A 20,298-nucleotide genomic window follows, 5' to 3' on the forward strand; every position below is an offset into this window, starting at 1 on the left:
TCACTTTCTCTCAGCCTCAGGCAATGGAAACCACTTCTGAAAAACCTTTCCAAGAAAACTTCAGAGACTTGTCCAGGCAGTCATCAGGAGTCACCATTGATGGGAAAGCACCAATATAGGATAAATATGGGTCCTCCATAATTTTTAAACGTGGAAAGGGGTCCTGAGAGAACAAGTTTAAGAAACACTGATCTAGATTGTTGGCATTACAAAACTCAGAAAAGCTTTGTGTAATTGGGAACTCAGCAGTAGTTTCTGTCCTCTAAGCAGAAGACAGAAAGAAGAATAGTGTGTGCTGAAAGAATGACAATGAAACCAACCAGGACTGCATGTACATATGTGTGATAACTTAACCATAGGAAAAATCTTGAGTTTTAAAAAATGCTTTAATTTTAAAGAGCCTCTTGTCTTCATTATTCTATCACAAAAAAGGAACCCATGTGTTTACACTCAAATGTTCACTTGCAAATTCACAACAATAGCCTGTATGGCATTGGTTGGTTCTTGGCTTCTTTCACGGGGTTGTTCTGAAATTCTGTGGTTCAGTCAAGTGAATTAGCATTAGGCAATATTGGAGATTCGGACACCACAATTTAATTTCCCAACTTTCTAAAAAACTATAGCAGGATATGCAGTAATAGGGTAACATCACTGGAAGAAGAGACAAAAGAATTTCATCCCTTTTATCTTCCATTCTCATTTTTACCTTGAATTTGGGGGGTGGGGAGAAAAAGAAAAATTGTGCTGCTGAAGTATGTCCATTTGCTACTGAAATTCAGTGGCCGAGTCTTGGGATGATGAGGGGCAGGCTGCAGGTTGTGCCCCTTGTATTAAATAAATCACAGCAGCCTGGTCATGGGAGGAGCAAGTGAGTGCAATCAGAACCACATGCACTGGCATGTTAGATGGTTAAGTCAGAAGATGTGTGCGGAATGCAAACTGACTGTAGATATGGAGTACTGGAAACAGATGACATAAAATGAAAATTTATTTTTAAAACTTTATAATATGTATCAACCAGAACTAGACATCCCAGTATGTAACTGGCATTTTTTGGTTTCTTTGCAGAACCTAATGTTCAGCTACAAGGCCTAAAGTTAATTCTGAACTTAACTAAAATTGGATGCAGTTGAAGAAAGTATCACAGAATAAATGCAACATATTTTAATTTTAGTTTAATTAATTAATTGGGATATATAGTTAAGTGTACTTGCATATAATAGAATTCTCATTGTGCATTTACTCCACATGAACATAGATTCTGGTAAAAGACTCCAGTTGCAAAGAGATTTTACTCATGTTCAAATGAACATGGGAAAAAACTCAGACCATGTTACTGTATATTTGATTCCCATCTCTCTCACCATTTTAAACACCTGCACACTGAGGAATTGCAGGACAAGAACTCAGATGTCAAGTACTGACTTATATTGTTCTCATACAACATCTTTGGCTGCAATGAACTCTATGATGTTTTTGTATCCAGTGTGGTATGGTGGATTGTAGTCTGAACTGCAGCTTAACTATGTTATTATTTTCAGTACGTTCATTGGGAAGTAACGATATGATTGCAGCCAAGTTTTTTTTTTTTTTGAGGAATAATATTGGCACCTCTGCTTCAGAATAGCAGTCATGCAGCAGTGTCTTTCAGGTACAATATGGAAAAAGACTTGGACTCTGGTATCATCACAATACAGTATCTTCTTCAGAGGAGGATGAGCTGGCCTAGGGAAAGAAAACTCTGTTAGACTGCAAATGATTTATAGCACCATTAAGATGAATCAGTTATATCATCAACTTTATAGATCGAGCTGTCAGATGAATTGACAGAGTAGAAATCTGAATTGCTGGTCTGATTGTGTCTGCTCAAAAAGAGTAAAAGTTTTTAAAAAGCCAAAGCATTTAACAGGTTAATAACAAATGTTTAGTCATTCTGTGATTTAAGCACAGCTTGAGCAAAGGCTCAGCCTAGCTATCTAAGCCAATTCTGCATTTTTAGGTCAGATCACTCAATTATTAGCAGTGAATCATATTACTTTGACAACCAGATAACCGCTGATTCCTGTGACGTTTTTCCTGATGTTAATGCAAGGAAACTCACCCTTTCTCGTGGTTCTGGCAGTGTGTTTTCTGGCTCTGCTGCTTGTATCTCTGCATAGGCAGGAGGCTCACTACTGTCATCATTTAATGGATCAGCCGTTGAGGCTGTAACAGCCTTATTTTGGGAACAGAAGTGCTGATAAACCTCTTCTCCACACACCAGTAGTGTCAGTCTGTTGCCACCATCGTGAATTCTTGCTACTACATCTTCATAGTCTTCATTTTCTACATTGGTACCATTCACTTCTATCACAATGTCGTCGTCTTGCAGCCCTGCTACATCTGCAGGCCCATCCTTTTGTACCTGCAATTAGATTGCATCTGAAACTACTGTATTAGAAGCTGCTATTATGCTTGATTGGGAACAGGACAGTGCAGGGTAGGTGGAGTTTTAAGCCAAATCTGGATACACACACACAGCAAACAATCAGTAGTACATAACGGTTGAAATACAAATTACTTCTTTATTCAGGGGTGGGCAACTTGCTTGCAGCCAGGTGTTGCTCCTTTGGGATAGAGGCATGACCACTGGGGGCGAGGGTGGGTGGGGAGTGTGTCTGCATGATGGCAGGTGCGGCATTACAATTGGAGCCCTTTTGTGCAGAAGAAGCATGCTGTCAACTGTAATGCCTTGGCTGCCATTTGGCAGATTTTGAGCCCACTTGTGGACTATGTGGGGTAGTTAAGGCCTCAAGTGGCTGCTTTAAGTTTGCAGATGCTTAAGATACTTATTTTGTCTGTTAATGGACTCTCCCCACATGAAAAAAAAGCACCATTATGGAGAGGGGCTTGAGATTTCTAACTATGAACTATACCCGAGCTTTTATTCCTTGCTCCAGGTACAGAGGGGCACACCTAGCCTGATCGTGCAGTTATATTTTATATTTTCTGCTTTTTAGTGAAATAGTAAAGACAATATATTTAAGCATGTTATTATTTGTACATGCAAAGCAACATCCATTTTTAAAAAATGACTGCTTTTAAAGCACCAAAGTGTCTTAAAACCAAAACTCCAGTGGATGATCCCAGCATTTCCGTGTAGAAGCAAACATTCATTGCCTCAGTTTACAAGAAATGGCTCTATACTATTTCCCCCATCATTCACCATAATATACACCAGGAGATTATGAAGACAATTTACTTAGGTGAAAATTGAAAATACAGAGTCACCTCTTAAGCTACTCTGCACATAATTTCAGCATTTATATAAATTCCTGTTACTTTGTTGTGCTTTAATACCTATTTCTGTAAACTGTTGACACAGTGCATTTTCTATACCGATTATGTCTATTTGTACACAGATATACCAATGTGGGAATTAAAATTGGTGGAGAATTTTATTGCTTGGATTTTGCCAATATATTTGCTATTTACTGTAGACTAACACTGTTTTTTTTAAAAAAATCTCAGTCTGAATCTAATTATCTGATACTGTTTTTAAAAATATGTTTATTTACAACATGACAAATTTCTTTAAAGTGCATAAAATAGTTATTCAATCAACATTAATTTAATGACATTTTAAAATAGATCTTGGCAAAAAAAAAAGTGGCAGGGGAGGAATAAAAAATACTTGGAATGAAATTAAAATATGAGAATAAAGGTGTATTATGTTGCTCAGTATTAAATCGCTAAAGTCTGTTTCCAGAATGAACATTAACAAATTAGTCTGTTTGGTTCTGGAAAATATTCTACTGTGTTGGTTTCAAATGTATTTTACTCAGCAGCTATTGTATCTTGCCAAGACAGAACAAAGATACACCACTATATATATTCTGCTGAGTACATTCACACTACAATGATTTTGTGTGAAGGCTGTATTCTCTTGCCTGATTGATGGTGCCATGTTTCTTTTGCCAATAAGAAGATTCTAGAGTAATACCTCTTTGATGAACAGGCCAGGCAAATCCTTAATGGCATTCAATCGAAAACCGAATCCAGTGGGACTCTTTATGAGTTTACAGAGTCTGGGCTTGTGATTTTCTTCCTCAGCATATGTGGGTATCTTTGCCATGCTCAGATTTGGCTCCAGTATTGTACGGTAGTAGAGACAAGGAGATATTTTAGCCTTAACCAAGAACAAAAAAACATGAATTGAAACATAATGAATACTAGCCTGAACATGGGGATGCGTGATTCTTCATGACTGTTGTGGAAGAGGAGTAGAGAAGCAGATGCCATGGGATGTCTCCTGTGCCCTGTCTCCTTCCCTTGCAGTTTTTCACAGTCCAGAAGGAAGGAAGCTTAAATTGGTGAAGGCAGCTGGGTTACAGGGAAGGGATGGTTTGGTCACAGACTCTTGGAGTTGAGCAATGACTCCATTGTCATTGCTGGCATATTTTTTGGCAATCAGCTGAATGACATTATGTGTGTGTCTGGGGGAGGTGGACACTTAAGTGCTCCTCCATTGCTGAATAAAAGCTAAATAGGAAGGAGAATTGCACATGCCCAAATGTTTTATAGGGTATATTTCATAAGAACAAGGAGAATAAATTATCTGACTTGCCAACTTCTGGCCTTAGCACAGCTCACTGTTTATTTTGGCCTAGTCTACCACCACTGTGTAACTTCTGACCCCTTTCCTGGAGGGAATGCAGTTTGGGAGGGAGCCTGCTAAGAAAGGAGGTTCATGCTTGAATTTCCTTTTAGCTATGGAGGCTCACTGAGCGACAGAGCAGCCACTCTCACAGGGTTGTTGTGAAGAAAAATGGGGTGCTATGTATACCGCCATTAGTTCCTGAAGGAAAGGTGGAATATGCATCTAAAAATGAATTAAATTAAAATGTTCTGAGTAGGGCTAAAATAAATTCAGATGTCAGGAAATAGATGCTAGAAACTCAAGCATTAGCCTGGACTTTAGCAGGCCATATCCGATAGCCTAATTCTAAGCAGAGATAGACTTTTAAAGATCTCAAAAGTCATTTCTCCTGCCTATCAGTAGACCACACCTTCAGTTATTCTTTCTTCCTATATCCTGTCAACATACCAAAAATTACAGAGAATAAAGCAATGAAGAGTTCTGAAACCCTTGACTGATGCAATAGTTTTGTCACCTTCAAATCCTATCATTGCTTATATACTTATATTCCTTTTGAAGACAAATAGTTTCTACAAAGCAATTTACAATAACCAAACTAATGTACATTCAAAAGAATATTAAAATAAATTAAAACTAAAGTAGTAGCTTTACAAATATCCAGTCTGGCCTTGCAAATATAACATGCAAAATGGTTTTAAAACTTTAGATTAGAATCAACAATTAAAAGCATTATGACATGATGGTGATGATGATGATGATGATGATGATGATGATGATGATGATGATGATGGAAGTATCTTGAAAAGGGACAAATAGTTTCAGGAAGAGGAGAGTACCATAAATACATCCCCATTGGCTGACATTTGTTTCAAATACCTAATTTGAGATTGACAGCAATTCTGAAGATGTTCTTATGGCCTACGTAAATTTATACAACTGAGGGCAGTTTATGCAATTGCTATTGTTTATCTGTTTTACATCAAAAACTTTATTAAATACAGGCTTCTATATGATATTAAAGCTGTATATGTTGCATGGTTCTGATTTGTGTAGAAGAAAGGCCTAGTAAAAATAATTATGACATTCAGAGTGGAAATAAGGGATAGAAGCAGAATAGAAGTATTTTAAATATAATTTGTATAGGAAAGTTGTAAATCAAGATAACAATATAATTTCAAGAAGCAAAGTGCATGACATTTGTACTAAACTCTTTCTCTTCAAATTGTACTTCCAAATGTCTTCTCACTAAGCTACAAGACTGGAAATCAAATTAACTAGAAAAAGATAGCTGGTAGATAGTGATTAGTAGTATAATCCTTATAAATGGCATGTCTCCTAGGTCTGCAGCTCTTTCTGTTCTTTTTGGGTTTTTTTTTTGTTTTTTTAATGTTTTTTCATTTCCTCCATTACAGCAAGAAATAACACTCAACTCATCTCAAAAAAGTTAAGCATGGTCAGACCTGATTATTACTTGGATGAAAGATCACCTGGAAATCAATGGAAAGTTTTAAAAAACGCTTCAAAGAAAACAATAACAAATCACTCCCATATTGTTCCCAAGAAAATTACAAGAGTAGGAATCAAGGTCAACTTCGTAATAACTTCTGTTATCAGCCAGATAGTATGAAAGAAGTGGTTTGTTCAGATCCCATTCATTTTAGTATCTGAAGTATATTGTGCAAACTTTGCTATCAACACCCAGATTGCAAGGCACATCACTTCCATGCCATCTAAATATTGAAATTGTCTCCTTAACAACTATATTACTGTGATGCTTGCAAGAACCTGGACTTTACTACATATGTAATGGGCCTAATGCACATACTTCTCAGATTTTTTAAAAAATAAAAATAATTGAACATAATGCCTGATTTCCCAAAGAGATTACTTTGGCCTATAATCGTGCCATAACAGCATGTATGCCAGCCCAGAAAAGCAAATATTATTTTAACAACTGGACAACCTGGCTGCTGACAAAGGCTGCTGTGCTGTCTTTTCCTCATTCTTAAAAGGGAAGCAGGACGACTATTTCAAAAAATTCCTACAGTGAAACTGTTAAAGTTATCTAGCTGAAATGCATACCTGTCATTAGTAACCTTACTTCAGAATCCTGGCTTGTGACCTATCTAGTTCTACCTTTGGAGAAGTAGTTTGGTATCTATGACTGCTGCTATAAGAAATCCTGGAAACGGAGCTGGAAATATTCCATGGTAGGTATTCTTTTTATTAAGAGAAGCAGAATTCAACTTCCAGAAAAGGTGGATTCCATGACTGGTACATCCTTCTGTCATAGCAGAAGAAAGCAATGCAGATGAACCCAGTTTGGTCAAGCTACCTGAACTATCTTCTGGTTTCTAATCTTCACCAAGTGTTGCAAATACAGAGTTCCCTTATAACCAGAAAGGCTAGAAGAACAGGTATATAAAAATATTTGAAGCTGATATTCTCAGATTGCTATGTATATATTTGCATCAACATAACTTTACAATAGCTACAGCTCTTTGCCTCTCCCCTCCATTTCACAGCTCATTACATAATTTCCAAATTAACTTATTCTTGCACTCAAGCTGTGTGCATTACCATTTTATACATGGTATCAGTCTCTTCATCCACCACTAGCAGGCTTGTATTTTCACCAGATTGTCTGATTTTCTCTACCACAGCTTCATGGTCCAGTGCTTCAATCGGCTCTCCATTTACAGCCACCAAGATATCGTTGTCCCTGAGACCCACTTTAGCTGCAGGGCTGTCCATATCAATGTCCTTAATCAAGTGACCTGTCCCCCCCAAAAAAATTTTTTTAAAAAATCAGAAAAGCCTAATATCCTAGCAAAGCACAGTCCCATAGCCAATATTTAATTATGTACTTTAATTTTCAAAATCTGCATGTTAATTTTCAAAAGGAAGAGAATCTGAGAGAATGAGTTTGGCCAAAGCCCTCTGTTGTAGATATTCTAATAGTAGAATATACATCACAAGGCAGGGGCCAAACCTGATCCATCAAATTGGAATGGGAGAGTTTCTCTTTAGCAACTGTTATACAAGACTACAAAGTAGATGACTGACTAAGCTTGGAAGGACACTGTGGATTTCATTACATGCTTGTCTATTTCTCCCACTAATCTCCCATAGTTGTTGGGCTTGGGAATCCATTATATATCTATTAAAGCAGTAAAGCCCATATTGCAATAGAGGTAGTCTTTGACTTATCACCATTCATTTAATGGTCGTTCAAAGTTATGACAGTGCTGAAAAAAGTGACTTACGACCAGTCCTTGCACTTATGACTGTCACAGCGTCCCTGCAGTCATGTGATAAAAATTTGGGTGCTTGGCAACCGGCATGTATTTATGACAGTTTCAGAATCCTGGCATCATGTGATTTGCAACCTTTCCAGGGGGCTTCCAACAAGCAAAGTCAATGGGGGAAGCCAGATTCACTTAATGGCCGCATGATTCACTTAATTATCATGGTGATTCGCTTAATGACTGCAGCAAAAAAGGTCATAAAATTGGATATGACTCACTTAACCACTGCATCACTTAGTGATGGAGGTTTTAGTCCCAGCTGTGATTGTAAGCTGAGGACTACCTGTAGTTATACTACCCTATGGCCTTATTCTTACCTTTGCCATTTTGCTCCATTCTCAGGTAAAATCCATAACCATTATTTCCTTTTTTGAGCTCAAGATTTCGGGGTTTGTGAGGTAATAATTTCAGACTGGCCTTTTCTCTTGTCAGCTGCATATTCCACCTGAAGTAATACTGGTCAGTTTCTTTATCTGACAGTAGAAACACAACCTGATTCCCAGACCTTTTCACCTGAGGACATAGACATACAGTACTGTAACTGGGATGATATTTCTGCCCTGCTGTGTAGGCTGAAACAAATTCACATGCAGAGAACCAATGCATAAGAAAAACAGTCCATAAAAAAAACCATATCCATTTGTTTCTGATGATATTTTCATTGGTGAAGCTTGAATTGTTCTGTACTATAGTTATAAAACCTGTATCCCTGTAATTGATGCTTATTTGCTTGCTCTCGTATTTATTTCTTTCAGGCGTGGCACAGCTTTTTAGTTGTTTTGGAACTGAGCATTAATGATAATGTAAGATAGAAAGCAGATAGGTGGATATGAATTGATATAATTTGGGAGAATAGGACATTATTAAGAAGAGGTTGTGCTTCATTTAAGGGACCATGTAATCCACCTTGTTTAAAATGAAAGAGTGAATTTAAACACACAAATATTTTCCACTTATTCAATGCAATTTTATCTTCCATCTGTGCATGCCAGTCTTTGTCTAAGGAGATCTACTTGCGCATGCTGTGGCAAGGTGCAACTGGGGCAATAATTATCTGTATTCCATCAAGTCACCATTCCAACTTGTATTCTAAACATGATCTGAACTATCTACAAGGAATAGGGTGACAAATGAGGTTAAGACTTAAAGTACCTTCTCGACCACTTCTTCATGAGTATCGTTTTCCACATTCTCTCCATTGATTTCTATAAGGCGATCATTTGGCTGCACTCCAGCTTTTGCAGCTGGACCCTGTGGGGTCAAATCTACAATGAACAAACCTTTCTGTCCTGGAACAGAGAAGAGAATAGGAGAAACTGAATAATTCTTCACTTGTTAATATGTTCATTTTGCTCACAGTGAACACAGCATGAGTAGCAGTGTAGACCCCAGGCTAGTTCAAACAACACTTGTATGGCAGCAGAAATGTGGCAATAACATTTATGCCTTTCAGTGCCTCAGAAATTGAAAAGAATTTATTACTCTGTAACCCAGTGTTATTTTATGCTTTGTCAGATACTTTGGGTGGGGGAGGGAGGGGACTATTATAGTGGTGTAAGTGACTGATTAAGACTAGTAAGAATAAAATTACTTATTAACTAGTACTTGTTTTTCCACTTGTTAGGACTTAATTTATTATTCTACATCTACATTTAAAAGACCAAGCTTTCCCTCCCTCCCTCCCTCCCTGCTTCTTTCTTTCTTTCTTTCTTTCTTTCTTTCTTTCTTTCTTTCTTTCTTTCTTTCTTTCTTTCTTTCTTTCTTTCTTTCTTTCTCCTCCCTCTCCAAAATGCATTAGCTGCTGCTGGCATGCAACATTATGAAACTACCTGCAGAGATATCTTATTTTTATTCTCAAATATAGATCTAAAGAATCATACAATAATACAGCATCCTGATCAGTTCTCTTGTTCACATTATCTTAAAAGTGACTTCTTTATAAAGATTTAATAATATAACAAAGTTTGGGTTCCTGTGTCACAAGTCCATAGCAACACAGACTCTGCATGGTTCTAAAGCAGCCTATTTATATAGTTGGCAAAACCTAAGCAAAAACCCTAAAGTTTGTGTTGCTGGTGTAATGACTGACTCCACAACTGTCTTGAGGAAAAAGGCAGTTTCCTTTTTCCTATCATCTAAACATTGATGCCATAGCAACAAAAGAATCATTAATGTGAGAAATTCTAACACTTGAAATGGGCAGTTATAGAATATAAACAGCATTCTCCAACCTGTCCTTTCCAGATGGTTGTGATTGCAGTTCTCAGGATTTCCAGCCAGAATGGCTGCTGAAGGCCATCCTAGAGTTTATGGGCCTTGTCTCTCTAAAAACCACAATTGTTTTCAGTGGAAGAGCAACCGGAGGTTGAATGAAAAGGTATCAAATAGTTTACATGTATATGTGAATAATGTATGTAAATATGGGCTTGCCTGTCCAGAAATATGGTGTTTATAGATCCTTTGACTTGTTATTTCTATCATTTCAGCTGAGCTTCAGATTAATTCAAAGGATTTACTTTGATTACCATAGGAATCAACCATCCTAATAATGTCCTTTAATAAATGGCTCGGGAATGTGTGCTTTAAATGCAACATTCAAAATTATGTCACAGCTAGTTATAGAATATAACTAAAATAGTTCCTACACAATAGTTTTACATGTTGTTTTTATTTATTGTTCTTACCTGCAGTGGACTTCAAAGAGAAACCATAGCTATTTTTTTCCTTAGTCAAATAACAGAGATGGGGCTGTGGAGCTGAACATGATTCTCCAGATGTCACAAGTAGGGAATTTTCTGTCTGCTCTTGGACTAGTGACTTTTGAGCCAACTCTTCAAAACTGATTCCTTCTTTTAATGCACTTTCATAAGAATGGTCATCCAAAACAAGGAATAATACAGGAGTTACACTTTTCCTAATTAAATCAGCCACCTATAAATGATGCATTGAGAGACTAAGAGGTAACCAAAGGAAATAATTAAATGACATAGAACATAAACTGAAATTGGAGAAAAACACTTGAGGGAGGCCAAATAGCAGCTGTGTCTACAGAGAGGATTAAAAAAGTCAGAATGGCAGCTGTGACTGTGCAATCAAAATCCCACCCCTTTTTAATATGCATGCATCTTGGGTTTTTGGTTTTTTTTTTGTTTTGTTTTTTTGACATACCCAGCCTGCTCTGAAGCCCATGGCAGATAGAAGAATAATTAAAAAGTAGAATTTTCATAAAATTGACAATTGCTAGCATGGAGAGAGAAAATTATGATCCTGAGTATTTGTGAAAAATACCTGGTGTAGCAATTACTGTTTTATGATACAACCTAGTTTGATATTCATTCTCTTGAAAATTGTACTTATGTGATAGGAGCTTGAATAGTGCTTTCATATCCAAAGCTGTAGGAAATAAAAAGATAGAACATAGCTGGGTTGGCTAAGATCAGCTATTACAAGTCACTGTAAATGCCCTCAAATGGTGGCTATCAGGACTTCACCACATTCTCATCTTTCCTATTGTGCAAGGATGAGGACTCCACAATATTAAATTAGCCAAAAGTCTCTTCAAAGTGCTTGGAAGCTGGTTGTCATTTAAGTTTCCCTATCATTATTGACTGGGTGTAAAGGTTAAGGTAAAGGGAAACTGAATTCTTTTGCTCACATGGAGAATGACAATTATTCCCTGCTTTTCTCTGAAAGGAGGAAATATTTTCTTTCTTTGAAGAAGCTTTATTTTTGCTTTATATGGTTTAGGTGCTGGCAGAACAGAAGATTTTGGAAGTGTTCGTCTTTGGAGGAAGAAAATATTTTGAGTAAATGCATACAAGGATCAAATTAGTCGATCAGGGATGTGTGCGTGTACGTGGGCTTTGCATTAGAAAAATGCCAAATTAAAATGTATCCTACCTTTCCATGATCTTCCTTATCTATAAACACTCCATTAATCCTCAGGATTCTATCTCCATCTTTCAGTCCTGCCTTCTCAGCTGGACTACCCTTTTCTACATTTCGGATAAGATGCCCTGTTTTGAATCTCTCAATGCGCAGGCAGAATCCATAGTTTTCACCATCTTCTTTGATCAGTGTGCATTCTCTGGGATGAAGAGACATCATTTCTGTCAAAAGAAGTAGAGAAAAAAAATATATCTGCCAGAACATAATCATGTAGGGAAAAAAAGAGTTTATTGAAGGAAATTGCTCAAATAAAATGAACCAAGCAAACTGCTCATAAAAGAGAATGAAGGAGGAAAAGAAAGCATTTTGACATGAGAAAAAATGTACTGAATACTGCTGATGGGGTCATCTCAAATAATGAATTTATCATAGCATCCTACAGATATTTTCTTAGAAGAAAATTTGATTGAGTTCAATGTAATTTTGACCTAATAGTATCAAAGAAGTATTTGGCTATATTGCAGTACCTAGCCTGTATTTGTCAGCCCTTCAAAGTAGGTTATGTCAGACCTATTGTAACTCTATTATCATAGGGTGCAATAACAGAATTTATTTCTCCTCTTACACAAAAAGAATCAAGGCAGAGCAATCTTGAATTTCTTCCCCACACCCTCGTCTCTTTCTGGACTAAGCTAATGTTTTCATAATGGCTGGCACATATCTCCTTCTAGGTTATATCCATACTCTACAGTATTGGCTGCTCTCAAAAAGCTAAGCTGGGTTGGACCTGATTAGTACTTGGAAGAGAAACCAACTGGAAATACCAGGGCTATAGGCCAGACTGGGAAATGAAAAATAATCCAGAAATATGCAGTGGCAAACAATTGGTGTATTGTTGCAGAGAAAACTACGAAGCTTTGCCTATTAGATTGCTAGGAGTCAAACTTGACTCAAAGGAAACTTTAATATGAAACTATAGATAACTAATTCAGTGCCTGTGTTAATTCTACACTTAGATAGGGGGATGGAAGAATCAACAGGACACTTTGGGCATTCTTAGTAACATGAATTAGATATTATGCAGTGCATTGAACTGAGAAATACTGAACAACAGAGTCTTCCCCAAGTAAGTGCTGAAATTATAATCCTCAATTTCTCAGTCAATGTTTTTCATGAGTTAAACATGAGGGCATGAAGGCATAATTTATTGTACATCCCATTAGTACTTCTGTTGTTACTCCTCAGTTATGGAGAGCGAGGCATACTACTGACTTTGTACCTCAGGATTTCTTCAACCTCACCTCAGATAACCACGTGAATACCCATGGAAAGAATTGCAGAGAATTGAGGGGAGCAGTTAGAACTTCTTTTATTTATTTGAGGCCAAGGTAAAACCAGGCTGATTCTCTTAAACCCCTTTTGCTTATTTTTAAAGTCCTGTGTGAAGTGAAAGATCAACTACAGCACCTTTCAAGGCCAGTAGAAAGCACAATGTGTTGCTGACAACATTTGTCTACACTGTTCTCCTTTAGAACTTTATTGGCTAGTAATCATATTGCAATTTTAGTGTCTTGTAATAATATGTACTTTGCTCACTCTTCCTTTGCTCAGGATGCATGATAAACTTAGTGACTTAGTTAATATATCAAGAATTATGGTTAATAAGTGGAAGATTTTTCTTAGGTCAAGAGATGAGACAATAAAGAATCAGAATATTTTACTTGTTAAACTGTTTTATCTAATGCCAAATTTTAGGTTATTTTTATAACTTGCTACTTGGGCTTTTTGGCCATAAATAAATTGAACTGAATTGAATAAGTGGCGTTCGGACTGTCTTCACTACTGTTCTTTTCATTTTAACAATGACTAAGACAGCTGATGCTTTTAGTTCCCTTGACAGATTGTTAAATAAAATAAATGGACTCCTTTTTAAAAGCCCTGTCCACCCACCCTAGCAGTTCTAATTAAAAGAGCCATAGAGTTCTTGAGAGGATTGCCTATCAAACTCTTGACACATTATGCTGGGTACATAGAGAGGTAGGAATAGGATTTCCTCTAAAGACCTATCCTCTAAAATATGTTCAGCATCATCTCACTGGTGACTCTTGAACAATTGCTATCAGTCTTTTCTACCTATACATAACAGGGTTACTGTTATGAGGATAAAATGAGGGGAGATTCACATCTGTGCCTCCTTGAACTTCTAAAGCCAGAATATGAACAAATGAATATATGACTCATGAAGGACCTCAGTGCAGCCAGGCATAATCCTATTCTGTACATAGATTTTCTCAATGTTATTCCAGATATGAGTATTAGAACCAACAAGCATAATCCATTTTACCAATCTTCATAAATTAAAAGCATATTTGGTAGTTATTTGACCATTGATAAAATATACAATCTGATTTAACTTTGTGCAAGACTATATTTAATATTTTGAGGGAAAAAAAATACTTTCAGTTCCCTTTCTCTTCCTGCCCTCCCACCTCAGATTTGGAAGAAAGAAGGCAACAGCATTCTTACCTGCATATATAGCGCAAATCCTCAGAATGATCTCTAGTCTCCCATGCTCTGAACTGCTGAAGGTAAGCACAGTTGCACTTTGAATGAACAAAGGTTGAATTAAAAGATGATTTATTTAACAGGGCTTCGCTGTGCACATTCCTTGATAACCAGTTTTTCATTACTTTTAGCTAAGCAGTACTGACCTTTCCTTGGTAGTTTGGATCCTTCCCTAATAGTTCAGAGATCATTATAGACATTTAGATTCTTACATGGATTTCTGCTGAGATAAACATGGCATTTATTATGACCAACAGTCATCCCCCCAGTTTACTCCCTAAGCTGAGAAATCTGAAGACATTTCATTATGGATATATATAGTATATGTATGTGTGTCTGTGTGTGCATGCACACATGTATGTGCGCAAAACTTAGCTTAGACCTGAGTAAAGCTTGAAAAACATCTTAAATATGATAAAAATTTAACACCAAAACAAAATATCCATCTGAGTCTTTGACCTGCTCATCCAATAACTTCCCATGTATTTATGATGATCCAAGCTACAATATGTCAATCCCTCTTCCTGTTAAAGCTTGCAAGATTGAAATATAGTATGTCCAGATGAGACCCTACAAAATTAAGGTGAAAGAATAGATGGAAAGTTAAATAGGTAGATATATCCTTAACTTTGAATATCTAAATATCATGATTTGGCACACACACACACATATTAAAGATTCCATTATTTTAAATCATGATATTTGAATTTTCAAAGGAAACTATATAAATTTAGAAAGGCAATTATTTTTTAATGAGTACTTCCTGTAATATTTTAAAATACTCATTATAAAAATAGCTTTTCTCTACTAAGGTACCCTGCAAATGTCTTAGTTGGAAAGCCTACATTCGGCTTCGAGACCATATTGCTGCGTGATAAATCCACATCTACCCTCATTCCCTTCACTTGTTTTCAAACAAAGCTATTGACCTAATTCTCATGAAGTACCTGTCAATATTTAAGGCTTATACATCCCAGATTCAAACAGGATTAATAGGATAACCTCTTCACAAAGAACTCTGGGAAACAGAGTCCTGGGATGAATTGCTAACTGCATAGTAATTAGATTAACATACAGAGTTCAACTTCCAGGTTAAGTTAGGTCACCATTTTTCTGTCTCCCCTCATACCCTTCTTGCCTTGGGTGCAAAAGAAAACTGCATACAGAATTCATGAGAGTTCCTAAGATCCCATAGCTTTCTCAGATCTCCCTTTGTCCCACAGAAGAAAGAAACAAACTCTACAATTCTTTTCAGGTAACTGAAATTCAGCTCTCCCTCTAAATACTTTATTCCCTTTGTTATTAACAGAGAATTCTTAATCCCTTACCAACTTAAATTGGTATAAACCAATATAAATCTGCAGTGTCACTAGATTCTGCTTCATCTGGGCAGGAGCATTGATACTGAACTTCATGAAAATACCAATCAGACTGTCCCCTTGTTTCTTTGTCAGTTCAGGGATTGCATCTGGTACCTGGCAGAATTCCTAATTTTAATCTTAGAGAAGATTAAAATTAATCTAGAATCTTAATCCTAATTTCAGAGAAGAAATACAAAATGTCAGCTGAAGGAGGATTCAATAGCTATCTTACATTCCAAGAACTTATTTTCTTCAGCCAAGATTTCTGCCTTGAATGTTTTCAGTATCAGAAACTGACATATACATTAGTAATGTACAATACCATCCCCACTACTACTATTACTACTACTAGGAGTGTTTTTGCCATGAGTTCTATCTAGTTTTTGACAGACTGATCCCATATAGTTACCTGCAAACTCCATGTTGATTTTTTAAATTGTAGTCCTGATCTAAAAAATTCTAGGAACGTTCTTATTTTAGACACTGAGCACAATCAGGGCTCTAATTATGCCCTCATGATATTTATTATTAAGAATAAATTTCACAGAATGGTTTGACTAAAAAAGAGTTTAATAACATGAATTAGACTGAGACTTGCACTGGGCTGCCTTCTGTCACTAAGAATAAGTCTAAGGCTCAGTCTCTCACTGAGCCAAGCAACAGGCCTTCTAGGAGGTTCTTTCTTCCATTTTACAGCAGAACTGATTGAGAAGTGTAATAAAGAAAATGCCAAGGACTAACACTGAAGAAACCCTATTGGCTTTCCTAGGGTTGGTGTTTGTTTGTTTTGAGAAGTAGAGAGGGGCAAGTTGTTTTGCTTCTCAATCAGCACTAATCTGTAGTTCAAACTTATTACACTCTCCTCTCGGGATTCACTAATTTTCCTTGTTTTATTATCTTTTAAGGGAATTCAAATAAACTGAATACTGAAGTGCCCATCAGTATTGCAGTGGTGTGGCTGATTGAACTATTAGGTCAAAGTCTCTTTGTATACATTTCCAAAAAAAAAAAAGTTTAAAGAGGGAAAATTGTATGTCTGTAAGCTTGCCACCTATTCCATATTTCAAACAACTGATCCTTATTTAGGTTCCAAATGTAATGTTCTTTTTCTGGTTAGTAAGGAAATACAGTTTATTTCCCTTTTCTGGCCTTAGAGGTCTGTACCAGAAGTGTAAAAAACCATGGTAACATGCCATCTGTTTTCACACCATGAGTCAAAATTCTTATTTCTTCTTCTTCTTAAAGAAGATTAAATTATGATGAGGAGCACTATTTAAATCAGTTAGTTATAATGGCAATATTAACTGACATTGATTTTAAAATGACTTAGTTATGGCTGGTATGTCTGAATGGAATCCATTGAATAATTTGTTTCTATATAAAAACATAAAATAAATTTAATCAGTTACAGATCATTCTTCTATATGTACTGACATGTGTAACATGTTAGTTTATTAACATTTTATAATGTGTTCCTTATTTAGAGTTCTTCAGCTGGTAAGTCTCCATGCTGGCTGTAGAAAAATCTTTCTTCTCTTTCTTCTTCTCTTCCTTATACGTATATTATGCAGCTGAAGAGGAAAAAAAATACTGAAAAATGTTGAAATCTCACTGTTACAGACTGATTTCTATACAACTAAAAATAGAAGGCTATTGATTTACTGATTCATTTCTAATGCAAAGCAAGTTAATTACCCAAATATTACAGTTCTAGTATCAGCAAAGCTAAATATGCAAGTTGAATATATGAAACTATACCAAACTGTGGGAATAGAAATGAGCCACTCATTGTTCCTGAAAAAGGAAGCTAATCCTTAAGGTTTATAAACTGAAAATTTATGTTACCATTATTTGCTCAGTCTCTGAGATGTCTGTTTTCCAAATAACCTTTAAGAAGTTATTTGTTATTTATTTTTCTATGTATGCTAACCCACAAAAACAGCCAAGATACGTTATCTTCACTTATTAGGGAGTGTTCTACCCTGGTGAAGGATAGCCTGGTACTGCTTAGTAAAAAGGCATGAATCTTCTTATGTTGGAGTAAAAGCCCATCCCAGCTTGTTTTGGTTAGGTGAAGCATTAATATTGTTCATATTCATAATTTAGGGCTGCTTATGCTACTTGTGTTAAGGCCACAAAACTAATTGTACCACATCAGTGATTTAATACTTTGACTTTTGTTGGGTAGTATTTATAGGAGGAACCCAAGCATAAAAGGGTTTAATTAGTTTTAATTTGATCCATTCTTCCTAAAAGCTTAGACAATAATAAGAATAGAGATCGAAATCAGTTTGAGCTGTACAAATTTAAGAAGTGCACAAGCATTGTCAGGGCCCTGATAAAACTACACTCTAACCCTTCCAGATGTTCAGGCAGAATAGGAAGTCACTGATTTTGTCTTACTGTATAGAAAATGCTAAGATTTAAGCAGCTAATGAAGAATGTAATTTCTTGATCCCTTTTTAATAGAGTTTGATATTCATAACTATGATTTATGGATGAAAATATATGTAAAAGTTTGTATGTGCATATGCCTATTTAGTTTAGTAGAACCATGAGCACAAAACTTTATTATACCAGTTCCAGTTCAGAAGTATGGCCAGTGAATTTAAGTTTATAGCTGATGCTTCTAACTAGTAAAGTTTTAAAAATATTTTTAATTATCTGTGTAGCATCATCAATTTTAAAAAGAAAAGGGAAAATGTTTAATAAAGAAAAAAAAAGTATCTCTAAGCACTCATACTTTCACCATCCACGCTCAAGAGGGCTATCATGCTATTTCTCCATATGCCATCTAGCTCAAAAATTAATTTTGATATGGAAGAAGGTTTTTGGTTTTTTTCCCTGTCAATCTCGTATTCCAAAATCACTACATTTCACAATTTAAGTTCAATTTAACTTCAACTTTAATACAACTTTAATTTTAACTTTAATTTTAACTAAATTCTAACTTTAATTCTAACCAAATGTAATCTTAATTTAATTCAACATTAATTAAATTTAGAGTAGTTTCTTGAATGTGTGATATCTAAGGGTGAGAAAAATCAATCCTATTTGAAATGTTAGTGGCTCTTGACACCACAAGGTTTGAGTACCTCTGTTTTATGGTGGTGTTGTGACTCATTGTGATTTTATCTTTAATGAAATAATACCATTTTTAAAAGGCACATTGGTATGTCATGATTATTAATCACTTTGAAATTTCTCTTTTTGAAGGGCTAACATGGCAAACTATCGATAGAACCAGCTGTTTAATTGAGATAACGCCCCCTGGATATTATATGGTAATAGAACAATAAAGCTTTTCAGAAATGATAGCATTTGCTTCCTAACATGTTTCTGTTGTTGTTGTTTTTGTCTTTGTGGTTTTTTACTTATCTGTCTCTAAAATGGAGTTCTGTCTTTTTGTTTTAAACTGGCCCTTTTTACGGTAATGGAAAAAAAAATCTCAGTGGATGGTAGCGCTCACTTGATTTGCAGCCCACATCTGGAAGCATCACTTAATCTGATTAATCTGAGTTAGTATCTATCAGAAATTTCTTTTTTTCTAATTGTTTTATTTTCTAATTTTCTTTTTTATAATAACTTTATTAAATTTTAGAATACAAAAAGATAAAAACTGACAAGAACTAGAAATTAAGAAAAGGAAAAGAGAAGGCAAAAGAATAAAGAGAGAGAAGAAAGCAAATGTAAAGAAAAGTAAAGAAACAGAAAAAAAAGAAACAGAAATACAGAAAAAGAATGACTTCTGACTTCTTTTACAGCAGATAAGTAAAACATACATTAAATTCTTACTCTAAGATTTCAACTTAACATCCACTTTTCTATAAATCTATTACTTTTACTAATCATCAAACCATATATCATAATTTCATTTTTTTCTGTTTCCCACAAAAAGTACAAAAGGGGTTTCCAGTTAGCATTAAAATTAACCAATGTCTTTTCCCTAATCAAAGCTGTCAATTTCACCCTCTCAGCTAGCTCCATCAACTTTACCATCCATTCTTCTATCATAGGTAATATCAAGTCTTTTCATCTTTGAGCATATAAAAGCCTCACTGCAATTATCTTATATAAAAACAAAATTCCAAGAGATTTTTTCCAATTGTTTATCCACCAGCCCCAAAAGAAATGTCTCTGTTCCTTTTTTTATTCTCACATGGTTCTGGCAAATCTCCATTAACAATAATTTATGCTTTCTGTAGTGTATAGATTGATTTAACCTATTTTATAAAGTTCTCACCGAAGTCCATATTTTCTAGAACTTAAAACAAAAATGGCAAATAGTTGTCTTTTAGGTAAAAATCCACATTGGTCTTCATAACTGAAATCTTGTAAAACAATTTTCAGTCTATTTGCCAGAATTATTGTAAATAACGTAGAGTCACTATTCAATAATGATATTGGGCTATAATTCTTTGTTAAATTTAAATCTTGTCCCTTTTCAGGTATTAGAGCAATATTAACTTCTTTCCATGACTGTGGCATCTCATCTCCTTGGAAAATAAAATTCATTGTTTTCTGAAGAGACTGTAAA

General features: G+C 35.6%; 1 protein-coding gene across 1 annotated transcript; it reads right to left on the minus strand.

Moving 5' to 3' along the window:
- Positions 1-408: 408 nt before the first annotated feature.
- Positions 409-14,444, minus strand: PDZK1 (PDZ domain containing 1). The gene is made up of 9 exons (XM_015889799.3): positions 14,362-14,444; positions 11,848-12,056; positions 10,632-10,878; positions 9,100-9,236; positions 8,265-8,460; positions 7,220-7,416; positions 3,983-4,168; positions 2,102-2,404; positions 409-1,725 (listed from the first exon to the last, which is right to left on the minus strand). The coding sequence occupies exons 2-9, from the start codon at positions 12,052-12,054 to the stop codon at positions 1,687-1,689; spliced, it is 1,512 nt and encodes a 503-aa protein (XP_015745285.1). The 5' UTR covers positions 12,055-12,056; positions 14,362-14,444; the 3' UTR covers positions 409-1,686.
- Positions 14,445-20,298: the final 5,854 nt, after the last annotated feature.

The sequence above is a fragment of the Python bivittatus genome, unplaced genomic scaffold, assembly GCF_059951505.1.
Source record: "Python bivittatus isolate LINGU-HERP-01145 unplaced genomic scaffold, Pbiv_v1 ctg000350_np1212, whole genome shotgun sequence".
Lineage (NCBI taxonomy): Eukaryota > Metazoa > Chordata > Lepidosauria > Squamata > Pythonidae > Python > Python bivittatus.